Source organism: Sitophilus oryzae, unplaced genomic scaffold (genome assembly GCF_002938485.1).
Source record: "Sitophilus oryzae breed Bouriz unplaced genomic scaffold, Soryzae_2.0 scaffold_374_pilon_pilon, whole genome shotgun sequence".
Lineage (NCBI taxonomy): Eukaryota > Metazoa > Arthropoda > Insecta > Coleoptera > Curculionidae > Sitophilus > Sitophilus oryzae.
This window is the reverse complement of record NW_022146945.1, coordinates 522,144-540,198: the sequence shown is the minus strand read 5'-3', so window position 1 is coordinate 540,198 and position 18,055 is coordinate 522,144. Positions and strand designations below refer to the sequence as shown.

General features: G+C 31.2%; 1 protein-coding gene across 3 annotated transcripts in view; it reads right to left on the bottom strand.

The window, feature by feature from the left end:
* Positions 1 to 17,845, bottom strand: part of LOC115885130 (band 7 protein AGAP004871) — a 251,901-nt gene extending 234,056 nt beyond the window's left edge. Inside the window, exon 1 of one of the 3 annotated variants that reach the window (XM_030903919.1) lies at positions 17,697 to 17,845. In XM_030903919.1, the coding sequence (XP_030759779.1) occupies positions 17,697 to 17,706 (10 nt within the window). In that variant the 5' untranslated portion in view covers positions 17,707 to 17,845. The remainder of the gene's footprint in view (positions 1 to 17,696) is intronic. The other 2 variants (XM_030903921.1, XM_030903920.1) reach the window with 2 other exon arrangements.
* Between the last annotated feature and the right edge of the window lie 210 nt (positions 17,846 to 18,055).

Here is an 18,055-nt window from a genome sequence, read left to right as displayed (position 1 = left end):
TTAATTTTTTTTCTCTTCTTGAATAAATTTAAGCGTTAACATTATTTATTGCATAAAAGTGTGTATTTTGGGTGGTATTCCACAAAATTTGCAGGCTATTGAAGAAACAGAAAATGTACATATTACAGAAATAAATTGAAAATAACATTTATATTAAAACAGCATTTAATGTCACTTTTTCAAACATAATGTCTTTTAAATCCTCCAATTTAGTAGCTGTTAGTAAGAAGTGTCACTTGCGCACATAGTACACACACATTTTTTTTGGAGAAAATTTTTTATTTGATTTTTTATGATGGCATTAAAAAAAACATACAACCCTAATTTTTCACCCTTCTACCATCAACTTCTATTTTATAATAGCGACATTAGCAATTCAATGATTTTCAACCCCGTGAATACAAATAACTGTAGTCCTATAAAAACATTTATATGAAAAAACAACCTTGGCCAGGTCAGCTTAGTATCTTATTAAAACTCCCAATTTGATTTCAAACATTTCATATTTTTATTGTCATAGGGAATCAGCAAGTACATGGAATTGTTGATGAAAAATTACATGGTATTTTAATGTTCCTATTGATTGTATATTTTCACCTCTATTTTGTACTCTTTAATTCGATTTGCGGTTCATAAAAACTTTCCGACACTCGCTGTTAATCAGATTTTGTTTAGACATATCACGTCTGGTGTTGAATGCAGTCATTGTTTGCGTAAATAATTATTTATCCCTCAAAATTCTCTTTGAATTGCTCTAAAATTAAACCGCCAGAAATCAGTTTCCGTTGCTTGAAATCAGAGTAATATAGCACAAATTCAAGTGCACTGTACCCGCAGACATGCTCAAACAGACAAGAATGATTTATGGTATATTTGAGCCTCTGTTCAATTCAAACAGATTTTATCATACTGCCAAAGCAAGTATTAACTATTCAAAGACATCAGACAGTTAGTGTGCATAATTTCTTATGCACACTAACAATTAATTTATTTAACTTAATATACAGGGTCCGGAAATAGTGCGTCGGGCATCTGTAGCTCCTAGATTAAAAAATTTGACAATTTTATTTTAAGTGCAGTCCTAAAGTATATGTCTCTCTTCAGTCCTTCACTCTACGTGAGAGTATGGTGACATCATGTGTTGATTCCCCTTACTTCCTCGTACCAAGTTGTTCGACACTGCGCCATATGTGAAGCTTCGGGGAGGTTGTGGCCCACTAGGGTTTTGACTTGGTCTACCCACCTCTTAGGTAGTAACCTTCCACGTGATCGTCTTCCCTCTACCTTTCCCTCCACCATCAGTCTCTCAACTGAGGTGCCACTCCTGGCAATATGGCCAAAATATCGGAGGATTGACTGATTTAATCTGGTAACCAGCCGTGTCTCAATTTTTAGTTCCTCTATAATAGAAATATTTGTTCGATGAGCCGTCCATGGTATTCGCAGCAACCGTCGATATACCCACATCTCCAAGGCATTTATTCTTTGCTTATCACTTTCCTTTAGAGTCCATGTTTCGGAGCCATACATAGCTATGGGGAATATGAAGGAATTTGCAATGCGCAGTTTAGTTCTTCGTGTGATTGTTGAAGTCTTCCATATCTTAGTCAGCTTTGTTGTTGCTGAAGTATATACAAAGTTGTATTTCAGTAAAATATTTTAACTTCTATATGGTGCAAAATAAAACACTAAATCACCACAATACACCAAAACACTTTTACTTTTACACTGGACGCGCGTTTCGCTAACCATGTTAGCATCATCGGCAGATGATTATAAACTACAGTTTATAATCATGTGTAACACCAAAGGTTCCAACCCTCAACTGTAATCTTCTATAGGGTGGCTCAAAAAAGGGTGAGTAGATTAGAATTATTTTATTTAAATAGAACACCCTATATATTATTTCTGAATTCTTATTCAGCTAAAATAAAGAAAGAGACGAGTAAGACTGGCCTGGGCAGCATTTGAAAATTAAGTTACATATTAAAAATCAAAAGATATCCGCAGTACCTCAAAACCAAAGTATATAATCAATGTGTACTCCCTGTACTTACTTACGGATCCCAAACCTGGACACTGACAAAATCAAATATGGCTAAGGTAACAAAATCTCAAAGATCTATGGAAAGACAAATGCTACATATAAGGCTGGCAGATAGAAAAAGGAATGAGTGGATCATGGGAAAAACTAAAGTAAGGGATGTTAGAAGTGAAGTAGCAAAATTGAAATGGAAGTTTGCCGGTCACAATGTCAGACAGAAGGATGATCGATGGAACAAATGCATCGTAAACTGGAGGCCCTGGGAGAATAGAAGAAGTAGAGGAAGACCCCAGATGAGATGGGCGGACGATCTGCGGAAACATGCAGGCACAAGATGGATGAGCACGGCGACAGAGAGGGAAGAGTAGAAGAGATTGGGGAAGGCCTATGTCCAACGATGGACCGAAGAGGCTGAATAGATAGACAGATAGATAGATAGATAGATAGATAAAAAATTATTTCATACTTTAGAAAGTTTGGCGTAGAATTTTGAACATCCTGTATGATTTACGGTTAACCTATTTATAGCACAAAGTAAGTATAGACCATTCTAAAGTAAATACCTAATATAGTTTTGATTTCAAGACAATTCTTGTATTTTTAATATTTTTTTTTAAGAAAGGCTGAAAAATATATATTTTTTATTTATTTATTAATATCTCTGAGACAATCGAAAGATATTTACTCATATCTTAGGATTATGTAAAGTGATCTGAAAGGAAACCAAAAATGCAATAATATAAAGGGTGCTCAATTTAAAAAAAATTATACCAATCCACTCACACTTTTTTGAGCCATCCTATAGAAATTAAAATATTTTCCTGAAATACATCCACGTACATACTTTATAATGCCGGTGGTACATACATAAATAACTATCTTAATTCTGCTATATATGATAACCACTTTCTTTTTTTTCTCAAAATTTTATAAAATTTAAAATTGCGCTTCAAAATACTTTTTTAATATTTTATTCAATACTTCATAGTAAACCAGAATAACTTTCAGAAGACACATAAAATAAAGAGCTTACTGAACAGTATCGATTTGACCATTCTCTGTGATAAATATTTATTATTCGCTGGGATAGGTTTTTAAAATATTTAAAGAGATTGAAATATAAGCAGAGTGGAATTTGCATAAGCCGGGAAAACATCAAAATGGAAACTTTGAGTTAAACAGAAAGTTTTATGTCATTTCTATCTGTAAACGTCTAAGAAATGTAAATGTTTGTACTCCTTAATATCAAAGTGTACCTAGTATTAAAGTGTAATTTTAAAATCTATTTACCGTATAATTTAATAAACAAATAATATTGCCGTAAAAAATTAATATACAACTGAAACAAAAAAATATTTTTTAGAATCCACGAATATAATCCTATGATACAATCTTCTCAGTAAATCTTTAAATATAAAATTTCTAACAAAAAGTTGTCACTTTACTAATAAGACATATTTTAACGCCCCCCATCGTAAGAAGCAAAGAAAATATAAAAATACTATTTAAAATATTTAAATTTAATAATATATCTAAAAACGAAGACTCATGAAGCCAAAGGTGTAGAATGTTCAGCTATCGTTCAATGTTACGTTATATATTGTCGAACTCTCTCAATCACTTGCCAACCATATGAAACAGATTGGTGATATAATTACGGCATTTCGTAAATTACTGCATATTATTTTTCGTAAATGTCATTATTATTTGATTTGAGGTGATAATTTTATTGACGGACATCGATCAATGTCAAAATTTCCCTTTAGTAATTGTCATTGGCATTTGATTTGGGGTTATAATTAATAATATAATAATAGCTCCCATATATAGCGTTTGACGCCTTGGGAGTAGCAAGATACAGCTTGCCATACTAAAGCCGTTCGGTATACAGGGAAGATAATGTGGCCAGCACTACGCTTCAACCGCCTATTATTACCTCAGGATGTGAGTCCCAAGTACTCATTTAAGGCTGAGTCGACCTAGGTCTCCAAACTATTTTTATTTTAATAAAAATAGTCGGCTGATGAAATGCCGGGTGTGGGATTCGAGCCCACTACCTTGAGATTGTTAGACGAGTACCTCTACGCCACCGGGTACCTGGGTTATAATTTAAAACAAAAATAAAAATAAATAAAATTTGATTGTTGCTGTAAAACAAAATGAATGCATCAAAGATTTAACCAACATGAACAAGAGCTCATTGCTAACCTCTAATAAATAATTATTTTTCTCAAGAAAGAGACGCTGCTGGTAGAACACTCTTGCATAGTCGCCGTATATGAAATAAATACAATGCAAAGGTGTGTAATATTCCTATGTTAACTATAAATTGATAGCGTTTTTGTGAAGACAACAATGTGAAGTGATCTCAGACACGCCCTAAAACTCATATTTGACAAATAACGATGACGTAACCGTGAACGATATATGAAACAGTTTTTATTGTCGAGACTCGCCTGGAAATGCCTGATTGCCTGATTGAACTTGGAACTGTAGCAGTAAGAAACAGAATTAAATTACTACCGGGCCATAAAGGCATTCAAGACAATAAAAAAGCCAACAAACTAGCAAGGCAAAGATCATCAGAAACCTATCTGGGACCAGAGCCAGTACTGAGAGCTTCCAAATATATAACCGATAGTGTAATAAAATATAGTATCAAGGAAGTTTTTGATACAGACACTGCAATAGAGATCCTGAAACAGTAGAGCACACAATATGTCACTGCGAAACTCTGGATCGCAAGAGAAACTTTCTATTTGTGTAAGCAAGGTTAGGACCGGAGGAACTATGCTCGTCAGGGTTGGCAAAAATTATGTTTCTTTTTAATCAAAAAAATCAGATTTTTTCGATTTAAATCGGATTTTTTTTATTTAAATCAGATTTTTTTTATTTTAATAGAAAACATTATTTAAATCGGATTTCCAAATAATTAGTACCTATTTCGAATTAAGGTCCTATCCTAAATGGATAGATCTTCGTAATTTTATTCGATACCGATAACATTAACAATTATACGGCGTGTGTCATTTTTCCACATCCTATATTTCGCAAAAAAATCGCTCGCTAGATCAAAAGTAATTTTTTTCCAACATCACAAAAGTATTATTTTTTGTCATTTTAATATCTAGGCATAAAAGTAAAGCACTTTTACGCCTAATCACAAAAGTACACAAATATATGATTAAACTTATATTAATGTCAAATTCAACGAGTGTACAAAAATCATTACTCGATACATAACTACTTACAAGGTGTTACTTTTTATATTATTTGCAATTGATTAAAACATTATTTGTAAGGTTTGAAAAAAATAGTATGTTCTATTCGGAGTAAAAATGTACTTTTTGTGCCTCCCTGTAACGTCGGACTAGCTTTACGCTGGTCCGTCAAACGTACTGCCCCGTCAAAAAAACTATAATTTTTACTCCTAATAAAACAGTACACTATTGTTCAGAAAGTTTTGTAAGCAGGGTTGGCATGATTTAAATCAAATGATTTAAATCAAGTGATTGTTTTAATTTTAATTATGTGATTTAAATAAAAAAAAGAATTTTATTGAAGCTTTAAAATAAATCAAAAAATAACTGTAAAAGTTATAATAATGTGTCCTAGAAAACTATAAAAAATATTTCTATAACAGATATAACAAATAATAAATCGAAAAATAATTATAAATGTTATAAAACTATATGAAAATATCTATTCATCAATTTAAATATTTGACCTATTTTTGAAGTAATTTCGTGTGAATTCATGACCGTTAAACAAAGGGATTTATTTTAAAATGTATGTATAAGTGATAAAAATTCGCTATTCGAAGTTGAACACATTAAATTCGCAAAGTCTAGTGCCAGAACTAGGTTCTTCTGATATAGAGACAATATATTCCCGAGAATCTATAATCGTTGTCAGAAAATATGTTGTTTATACATATTTTCTGACACGGTTGTATATTTCCAAATTTCTACCGACATTTTGATCTGCAGTAAATACTCTACACTTTGACATATTGACATTAGATAATACATACTAATTTCATTCTCGACTTAAGACTATTTTCGAACCATAGTCTATTGTTTTATTAGGAGTAAAAATTATATTTTTTTTGACGAAGCTGTACCTTTGAAGGACCATCGTAAAGCTATTTAATTATAAGTAAAAATACATTTTTACTCCGAATAGAACATACTATTTTTTTTAAAACATTACAAATAATTTTTTAATCAATTTCAAACATTGCAAATAATATAAACAGTAATCGAGCAACAATTTATACACTCGTTGAATTTGACACTTAATATAAGTTAAATAATATATTTTGTACTTTTGTACTTAAGCGTAACAGTGCTTTACTTTTATCCTTAAGCGTTAAAATGACAACAATTATTACTTTTGATACATTTGAAAAAAAATCCTTTTGATCTGAAGCGAGCTAAAGTCGCTCGCTTTGCGGAATATATTGGTGTCGATGTGGAAAAATGACACGAGCCGTAGAATTGTTAATGTTATCAGTATCGGGCAGAGTTATAAAGATTTAGTCATTTAGGATAGGATTTTAATTGGAAAGTGTCCTAGGTCATTTGGAAATACGATTTAAATATGGTTTTGAATTAAAATCAAAAAAATCTGATTTAAATCAAAAAAATCTGATTCAAATAAAAAAAATGATTTAAATAAAAAAATCTCATTTTAATAAAAAAAAATCTGCTTTAAATAAAAAAAATATTTTTTTTGATTTTTTAAAAAAAAATATGATTTTTTTAAAAAAATATATGATTTTTTCAAACCCTGCTTGTAGGTATATAAATTTCAAAATAAATTTCTACCATTTAGAGGTTTAATGGATAGAATCTTTTTTATAGTTTTTGATAACTTTTACAGTTATTTCTCGATTTATTACAAAGTTTTAAAAAAAGTTGATTTTTTTTATTTAAATCACATGATTAAAATAAAAAAATCACTTGATTTAAATCACGATTTAAATCATGGTTTAAATAATTTGATTTAAATCATGCCAACCCTGATGCTCGTATCCTATTAAGGACCTGCACGCAAGCTAATGCAGACAGACTGAGACAAACGTGAGAGAAGACAAACACAATAGGCATTACAGGTAGCAATGTTTACGGCATTAGACTTATATCCTTAATATTGAAAGAAGAATACAATAATCAAAAATTAAATCATTTTTAAGAAAAAACTTATCAATTTTTCGTTTTTGTTTCTGTTACACTCCCAGGTAAGCAACTTTCGGTTACACTCTCAGCAAAATAAAACACTAAATCACCACAATACACCAAAACACTTTTACTTTTACACTGGACGCGCGTTTCGCTAACCATGTTAGCATCATCAGCAGATGATTATATTCGTTGTTCTCAAGTGTTCCAATTCCACATACTTCAGGCTACTTGAAGGAATTACTGAACGCAAATGGTCTCGACAACAAAACTGTGATTGAATATATTGAGCTTACATCGTTATGTATGAATCAAAATTGTTTTCAATTTAATAACAACTTTTTTGAACAGTGGGAAGGTACAGCAATGGGTAATCCATTGTCTCCATTTTTAGCTAATTTATTCATGAGCAGGTTTGAAGTGGAGGCTAAGAATCAGTTAGAGTATTTTCCTAGAGTATGATTTAGTTATGTGGATGATATTTTTGCTGTTTTTGACACACATTCAGACACCATAGATAATAATTTTATTTCTAAGTTAAATAATCGTTTTCCTTCCATTAAATTTACACATGAAATTGAGAACAACGACAGATTACCTAGATGTATTAGTTATTAGAAATACTAATAATTGCCTGGAATTTGATATCTATAGGAAAAATACCACTACACGCAGATATATTCCTAATGAATCATATCATAGTATTGAACATAAAATGGCTAGTTTAAATTTCTTAGTTCATAGATTACTTAGTTTTCCACTTTCCAACGAAAGATATGAAATAGAAAGAGATTACATTAGGAGTGTAATGGGTATTCTTGTGGCGCCTACGCCATTGCCGCCTCCAACGGTATACGGCCCGGAGGTTCGACGGCGCAAACAGCTACTCCAACCTCGAGAAGTTTTCTCTTGCCTGTCATGAAGGCCAAGTCCACAGAGAAAAGAAGAACCGAGTGACAGTCCGCGCTGTCATCCGTCAACGAAGCCACTGAAGTTAGTCTCAGTCAGTCAGTCAAGATGGCCGCAAGTTAGTCAGATTTTGCTCTTTCGTTTCTGTTAAATTTCATTCCAATTTATGTTAATGTTAATAAAAAGTTCTTAGAACATTTCAATACGACCACGACACGTCCCTAAATTCTCCTTCACTAGTTGATAAAATAATTAGAAAACGTAGGTATAGGTTAATGATTTCTGAAAATTCGACTTTTCAAGTGGAGAAAGATACGTCAAAATATTTTTCAATACCGTTTGATAGACAGTTATACCGTGGTCTAAAAGGAATTTTTAAGAATGTCAATTATAAACTTGTGTATAGTGCTAATAATAAATTACAACAATTATTAGGTAATCCAAAGGATAAAACACCTCCACTGGAAAGGTCGGGTATTTATGAAATTTCTTGTAAAGATTGTAATCAGAAATATGTTGGGCAAACTAGAAGATCAATATTAACTAGATTTAAAGAACATTTAGCTCAGATAAGATATGGTACACCGGATAAATCTTGCGTTGCCGAACATATTGTTGATGAAGAACATTGTATAGATCTTAATAATTCAAAATTAATTAAACAAGTCTCAAATTACAGGCAATTAGATGCATATGAAAGCATCAGAATTAATAAATGTAAAGATAGTATGAACAGAGACAACGGTCCAATTTCTTCAAGTTCTTTGTTCCTACTACTCTAGTGGCGGAAATCTGTTACGCTCGGTGGGTTCAACTCGGTTGGCTAGATCTTGCCACGCCCACTCTGTGCCCACTGAGCGAGTATATAAACGCTCCAATTGTAGATTGTATTTTAGTTTATAATCATCTACTGATGATGCTAACATGGTTAGCGAAACGCGCGTCCAGTGTAAAAGTAAAAGTGTTTTGGTGTATTGTGGTGATTTAGTGTTTTATTTTGCTGTGTAACACCAAAGGTTCCAACCACCAACTGTAATACACTCTCAGGTTTCAACTTCCTAAAAATAACTTACAGAAATTTTATTTTTATCGTTTACCCTTTATTTTGTCTGATTAACCTACAAATATACTTTTCTTATGTACTATCATGGACGGTTCTCGAGTTACAGACGAGGTTCTCTATTATTGGACCACTCTTTACATAAATAAATACAAAAGATATAATATAAGCTACCTGTTTACTCTCAATACCTATATGCGATAATCAAATTCTTACTACTCCCAGTCTGTATTGTAACATTTTAAAACCACAATTCGTTCGCCTATAGAATCGACATACATATAACAAAATCTATCGGTTTCTTGAAATCTTTAGATTACGAAAGAGGCTAACCCCATAATAATGAGATTCTCATAAAGCTTCTATGGGATTTGCAAGCTTTTTAAAATTACTTTTGCAACAAGGAGATTTATATTTTGCTTGTGTAGAAATTCCTTTCTTGCAAGCCTTCATTTTATATGCATTTCATGCTTATATTCTTACTTTCTTTCGGTTTGCAAACTAAATTGAATATTTCGGAAGAAAATTTATTTGTGGCAACTGAGAATAAATGGTAAAATGCAATCTCATTTAACTGATATATTCGATATAATTAAACTTTTAGTTACGTAATCGAGGGCGCGATTTTTAAATTCATTGTGCCAGCCATGGATATATTCGGCACCGGACTGACTAACTGGAATTTATATTTCCCGCTGGGGATTCAGGTGGTAGCTCTGCTGTAAAAAATGTCAAGTTGCCACATTTATTTATTTATTTCCTGACATTGTCATTCGTTTTGGCACTTTAGTTTTGTATTACGAATTTTTGGTTTAAATCAATCGTGTTCTGATACTTTAAGCATAAAAATTTTTACTAGCAGACCTTGCAGTGGAACATTGTTCCTTTTAGAACCTCTTTTAGTGCGAAGTGTACAGGACAGCTTAATAGCCGTAAAAAAATGATCAACTTTATTACAATATGTTGAACGAGAAAGCGGTAGTAATGGCCCTTTATGTTCCTTAAGTGGTGTTAAGGAGGTGAGTTTTGTTGAAGTAAATAATAACTGTTTATATATTTATAATTAATTTATTTTTATTTCCTAAAATATTTTGATTAAAAGAAAATATGTAAAAGTGGACAACGCTGTGCCGGTCAAGCTAATCATTTCACTAAACGTTTATTTGATATAAACTATATTGTCAGTGTGATACTTAAAACTAAATATTATATTGTTTTAGTTGACACCAAACATCTCGTATTTGTACAAAAATATGAATATACCACTTTTTATCATCAATGTGTATGGTTAGTGTGAAATACTCGGTGGTTGAGTATTTATATTGGTTGAGTAGTTATATATATTTTATTATTTGGTGGTTGCGTAGTTATATATATTTTAATAATACTATATTTTAATAATGTTTAAAATAGCCAGTATAAACTCTACAATGAAACTATTTTCTGCAAAATAATTTATATAATCAATATCTACAGATTTCAAAAAAAAATGGAGGAAACTGAGAATCCATCATATTATGGAAAAATGAGAGAATTCAGTGCTCAAAATAGTGACTGGGGGATTTATAAAAGGCGTCTGGAAAGTTATTTCACCGTAAATGGCATAACTGACAACGAGAAGAGGAAGGCATTGTTGCTTAATGCTCTGGATGAGGAAGCATATAAACTTATCTATAATTTGGCTTTACCAAGATTACCAGAAGAAAAGACCTACAATGAACTCACCGAACTGTTCAATACACATTTTAAAGTGGCTGAGTCAGTATTCGTAGCAAGGTCAAAGTTTTTTACTTCGTTCAAAGATACTCACGAAAGTGCGACTGAATGGGCAGCAAGAGTACGAAGTATGGCAATTAATTGTAGTTTTTCCGAAACAGTTTTTGACATGATGTTACGTGATCGATTTATCATTGGATTTGATAAAGAACAAGTGCAGTCAAGATTGTTTAAATTGGATATTTCTACCAAATTTGCTGAAGTAGTGCAAGTTGCTGTAACTGAGCTGGCAGCTGAGGAAATTCCAAGGAAATTCAACGAATTTGCAATTAAAAAGGAGCCATCAGTGCAACATATCCGAAGTCATCGTGCTCAAGAGAGTGCAGGAAGTTCAAAAAAATCCGAGAAAAGTGTAAAGTGTGCGTGTTGTGGTCGAAAAAATCATATTCCGTAAAATTGTCGTTTTCGAAATTATACCTGCAATATATGCAATCAGAAGGGACATCTAGCTACTGTGTGTTCGAAGAAAGAAAATGTAGCTAGTGGTAGAAGAAATCAGCAGAAAAGACTTACACAAAATTTAATTGAAACTGAAGAAATTTTTTCCGTTTATGATAATGAGGTAATCAAAAATCCATTTAGTATCGGCGTGTTTATAGACGGAAATACTTATACTTTTCAGTTAGATACTGGAGCTAGTATTTCGGCAATTTCCGAAAAGTTTTGGATCCAAAATCTTTCACAGCATAAATTAGTTCACCCAAATAAATGTTTAAATGTTTATACAGGAGAAAAAATGCTAGCTCTAGGATTCTGTAAATTAAAAATATTTTTCAATAATATTTCTAAACTAATAGATATATATGTTATTAAAAATGGGGGTCCACCTATTTTGGGTAGAAATTTTATGTCGTCATATCACTTAAACATTTCACAAATTAATTTCTGCAGTGATTTACAAATTGAAAATTGCATTAAGACGTATAATAAACTTTTTTCGCCGGGTATAGGTACTTTTAACAAAGGGACAGTGATACTTAAATTAAAAAATGAATCAGTTGTACCAAAATTTGTTAGAGCTCGACCGATTCCGTATGGTATTAGGGAAAGGGTAGAGTTAGAATTACGTAACTTAGAAAATTTTGGAATTATTAAGCCTGTTGATTTTTCTTCTTGGGCTACACCTATAGTTCCTGTTCTTAAGAAATCAGGTGAAGTAAGGATTTGCAGCGATTTTAAAATTACTTTAAATCCAGTTTTAGAAATCGACCAGTTTCCATTGCCTAGAATAGAAGCTTTATTTTCGAAATTACAAGGCGGTATAATTTTTTCAAAAATTGATCTTTCGCAAGCTTACGCTCAAATTTGTTTAGATGAAAATTCAAAAGAATTAATAACTATATCAACTCATAAAGGTTTATTTCAGTATCAAAGACTACCTTATGGTATTGCTTGTGCGCCATATAAATTTCAAAAGATTATGGAATCCTTGACACAGGATATGGAAGGATGTGTTGGAAGATTGGATAAATTATTATCTCGATTACAAGATGTAGGTTTAAAGATTAAGCCAGAAAAGTGCAATTTTTTTCAGGATAGGGTATGTTATTTGGGTTATATAATTGACAAAGAAGGTCTTCATACAACACCGGAAAAAATTAATGCGATTAAAAAGGCACCTGCGCCGAATATGTAAAAGAGTTGCAAACGTTACTTAATCCCTTATATAAACTTATATAAACATTTACAAAAACTGTAAGATGGTTTTGGAATGAAGCTTGTCAAGAAGCTTTTGAGAAGGTTAAAGACATTTTAACGTCCGCTAAAGTTTTGATTCATTACAATCCTGAATACGAATTAAAATTAAGTACAGATGCAAGTCCTTGCGGAGTTGGATGTGTTCTTTCTCATATACTACCCGATGGAAAAGAACGTCCAATTGCGTATGCATCCCAGATATTAACTGTTGCAGAACAAAACTATGGTCAAGTAGAAAGGGAGGGTCTCGCAATAGTATTTGGGTTATGTAAGTTTAACCAGTATTTATATGAACGCGAATTTATTTTAGTATGTGATAATAAACCGTTAGTTGCAATTTTTAATCCTCAAAAAGGTATTCCTCAATTTTCTGCAAATCGTTTAAGACGTTGGGCCGTTATTTTATCTAATTATAGATATAAAATATAGTACGTTAAATCCGAAAATAATTCGGCAGATTTTTTATCTAGATTACCTGTCAAAAATAATAAAAATGAATTTTGGGAATCTAGATATCGATTATATAAATTATTTTGCAGAAAATAGTTTCATTGTAGAGTTTATACTGGCTATTTTAAACATTATTAAAATATAGTATTATTAAAATATATATAAAGTTTGATTTCCACTTAACCACCGAGTATTTCACAGTATATCTCTTCATTGTAACTAAATTATGTCTGTGTTAAAAGTAATGTTCTTACACCTTAGCACTTGTTAAAATTGATTTATTTTTAACACTGATGAAGAATAAATATAAAACCGTGTATAAAACACAAGAAATATGTATGAAAACTCGTGCTTTTGCTTTGAGTTATTAGACAATTACTCAAATTTTTTTAGTTTTATTGGCACCTTCTAGGAGCAACACATTTTCTCGAATATTTTCTACTAGGTAAAAATTTGTGAGTACCTATTTGACATTATTCGTCAAAAAAACAAATAAGTGTGAGTTAATAGATGGTTATTTTCTTTTATCTACGGTGAATATTACTTTCGGATATGTCAAGACTTTATAAATAAATTTCAATAATATTTCTGAAATTAAAATATAGGATAAGAAGCTTCAACATAAAGTATTTTAATGAATAAATGAATATAATTAATGTCAGTCAAAATATTGCCATTTTCCAGCAATATTCTAACACATACGCCTAAAATGTGACACGTAATTTACCCTTCTTACCCTTAATGCTAAACTACGCAGCATCCAATCGTGGAGTTCATTTAAATATCACCCTTATTCAAACAACTTTCAACCCTTATTTATAATCAATAATGTTGGTTGATATCATATTTCCTTTTTAGGCTCACCGAAGTAGATAAGCAAAAGTTAGACAAAAAATATAAAATTAACCAGAATTTTATATAACTTTTTTATTTTTTAAATTTCTCTTTCAATGATGAAATAACCAGGGTTTTTTTTTCAAGGAATATACAGTGTGAGCCTTAAGTAAATGCACATGATTTTAGGGGTGGTATATTTCGATCCCAAGAACATATCTATGAGGATATTTTTTTTTCCAAAAAAAAATGAATTTTTAAATTCTTCGAATTTTTTTTTTCAATTTTCAGTTACAAACATGATATTTTGAGAATATGGCAGTATATACGTAGTCGCTTAAATTTAAAGAAACGAACGATTTTACAAAAAAAAAAAATTTTATTTTAAAAGTAAATTTAAAAAAAAACAGACTCAGATATTTTGGACTTAAAAAATAGTAATGATCCTTTTAATCGAGAAAAACCATCCCTGAAAATACACTCACCGGTACAAAAAAGCGGGCACTTTAAAATTTTGATGTATTTTCTACAAGTTTTATATAAGTTATTATACAGGGCGGCGCACCTCATTCGCCTCGGTTGATTATACGAAAAGGGAAAGATGTAGAAACAAAATATCTTATGGGTATATGTGGGGAGGCAATCTGCACAATTTAAAATTATTTTGAAATATACAGGGTGTTTCAGAACTAAGATCCCTACCAAAGTTATATTTTTTCTTACGGAACACCCGGTATTTTATCTCATTTTTTGGATTCCTGGGCTCAAAAAAAGCATTTATTATGTTACATATGTTTAAAATCTTTGGTTTTTGAGATATTTAAAGGAATTTAAATTTGCATGCTACAGTAGAATAGATTATTAACACCTCGTACATTACTTTTCAGAATTAATTCTTGTACCGAGTTTAAAGGTAAAGAAATAAGCTTTATTGGAAAATGGTACTGCTGCCTTAAATTTATACAGGGGTATCAAAAATTGCTGATTTATTTTCAGGATTTATTTCACATAAAAACTTCGTTATTTCAAATACAACATCCTGTATTTTTTATAATAAATCGAAGCAAATTCAAATGCTCTTTCAAACTATGTTAGGGTTTCCTATACCTATCTAGCACAGATTTTGAATAAAGAGCAATTTTTCAATAAAATATCAACCAAGAGGGCTAGTGTCATCATGGCAAGTTTCTAGTGACAGTTAGTAGCTATTTTCAAAATTAGTTTATGGACTTATTTAAATTTATACCAGTTTACTTTTATTTAATTTACGCCTACAATAGTTTAACATATAATATTTATTAAATATGTATTTATTATTCTATCAAGAAAAACTAAGATGTAGTTCTTTGATTTATTTTACGATGACTTGTAGATATATGGATTTTCTATAAAAGAGCCAATTGTGGCAAATTCATTTTCTTCACTTCCAACGACAGGTTTCTGCCTAATAGTTTTTTTATAAACCGCATTACCAGCTCTGCGAAATAGGACAAGTAGTTTTTCAAAGGAACGCTTATCAGAAAGATTCCTATTTGGATATCTTTGAGCATAAGCTCTTGATGCCAAGGGCCAAGAAGAAATTTTCCTCACAAAATAAAATCACTAGTAACATATCTTCATTCGTTCCGCCAGCAGATACTGCTTTATTTTTCTTGATAAAATAATAAATGCTTACTTATTAAACTATTGTAGGTAAATCTAAGTAAATTATAAACAATATCGTCGATAAACTAATGTCGACTTTGAAAATAATTACTAACTGTCAGTAGAAAATTGCCATGGCGACACCAGCCGTCTTGATTACAATTTTATCTAAAAATCCCTTTTTATTCAAAATCTGAACTAGATAGGTATAGGACACCCTAATATAGTTTGAAAGAGCATTTGAATCTGCTTCGGTTTATTTTAAAAAATATAGGGTGTTCCATTTGGAATAAAGAAGTTTTTATATAAAATAAATCCTTAAAATAAATCAGCAATTTTTGATACCCCTGTATAAATTTAAGGAAGCAATACCATTTTTCAATAAAGTTTATTTCTTTATCTTTAAACTAAGCACAAAAATTAATTCTGAAAAGTAATGTCCAGGGTGTTAATAATCTATTCTATTGTAGCATGCAAATTTAAATTTCTTTAAATATCTCTAAAACCGAAGATTTTAAACATATGTAACCCTTGTAATAAATGCCTTTTTTTAGGCCGAAGAATACAAATTATGAAATAAAATACCAGGTGTTCCATAAGAGAAAATATAACTTTGGTATGGATCTTAGTTCTGAAACACCCTGTACATTTCAAAATAATTTCAGATTGTGCACATTGCCTCCCCGTATATACCCATAAAATATTTTGTTTCTACATCTTTCCGTTTTCGTATAATCAACCAAGGCGAATGAGGTGCGCCACCCTGTATATTTCTAGTGGGCCGATTTTCATGATTTTTAAACAAGTTGTAACTAAACTATTTGACTTTTTAGTATCTCTTTCTAAATTAAAAATGAAAGTTTCCGTCTGTCAATTACACGAGAGAAAACAAAATGTTGATATTTTCGTGAAAATTCAAAACATTCTGTGGAATATATTAACAAAGCAAAGAATTTAAAAATGTAGGCACGTCTTCTCTCGATAATTTGGTTTTAAATTAATCTCAATAGCTTTATTTTTATTGGAGATTTTTGCTTTTGAATAAGAGAGTAACGATTTACAGCAATTTTATCATTGAAACCATGCCTTTGAGTTTGGGTCCTAATCAACACAATTATAAAATTGTGTTTATTTTGTAATGCCGCTGTCATTAAAAAGTCATATTATTATTGTTTATTGACATTTACTTTAGTAATGGTTTTAAATTCTCAAGTATCGACTGATTTAATTGATCAAGGTAAAGAGATATCAACTTTTTGACTTAAAACCATCTCTGCTAGAGTAACTACCCAACAAACAATAATAATTTAATCTTTTAAAAACAGATATTACATAAATCATAAACACTATTTTATAGGTCTCTTGACTAGGACCAAAAGCAAAGGTATGGTTTTACTGTAAAAATACGAAAAAAAGTTAGTGTCTTCTTCAAAAGCGAATATCTCCAAAAAAAATATAGCGATTAAGATGAACCAAAAAAAATCGAGAAAAGATACATCTAGATAATAAAATGATTTTTGAATTCCTTCTTTGTTAACATACTTCATAGGGTGTATTAAACTTTCACCAAAATATCAACATTTTGTTTTCCCTCGCATAATTGACAGATTGCAACTTTAATTTTTAATTTAGAAAAAGATATAAAAAAGTCAAATAATTTAGCCACAAATTGCTTAAAAATCATATATACAAAACAATATATAAAACTTTAAAATACATAAAAATTTTAAGGTGCCCGTTTTTCGTGCTTTATGCACTTATTTAAGACTCACCCTGTATATTTACTCCAACACCAATTTTATTTAGATGAAATGTTTATTTTCTTTATTCAGTATAGTAATAATAAAAGAACTGTAAAATAAAAATTTAGTTTCTCTAATATTTTATATAAAAATTACCGTAGAAAAAATCAAACAGCAACTTTTTTATAAAATTAAAATCAGTAGAACTAGAAAAATTTCAAAATTACATTATATTCTACCACGAGCCTCACGTAAACATTATCTTTACATTCCCTTCCCTAACCAACAACTATAAACACCCCTCCGAGCAACCCCATAACCCGAAAATTCGCAAAATATCGCCCTTTCATACTGACCTTCTTTCATCGTTCGTCGTGGGAATTGGGAGAACAGAAGCCGTGACAAGCGGTTGGCGGGACTCGCTGTCAGAACATGCTCTTTGCTCGGCCGTCGAACGATAACTGAACCGCAGCAAGAGCAGTGCAGAGAGGCAGAGCGGACAGGACCAGTTCCTGCTGCGGCTGCTGAGGAACGAAAACGGTTCGCGAGCGCCTGCGATTTGAACGCACCAGGAACGCTGGTTTTGTGCGGGAAAAAAGAGAGGTTTTCGGATGAGGCAGGCGGTCTGAGTTATGCTGACCCATCGACTGGATTTGCGCTTATTCGAGTCGTTTGTTTGTATGTTGTGTTTATGTTTTGAACGTATAGTAAGTTT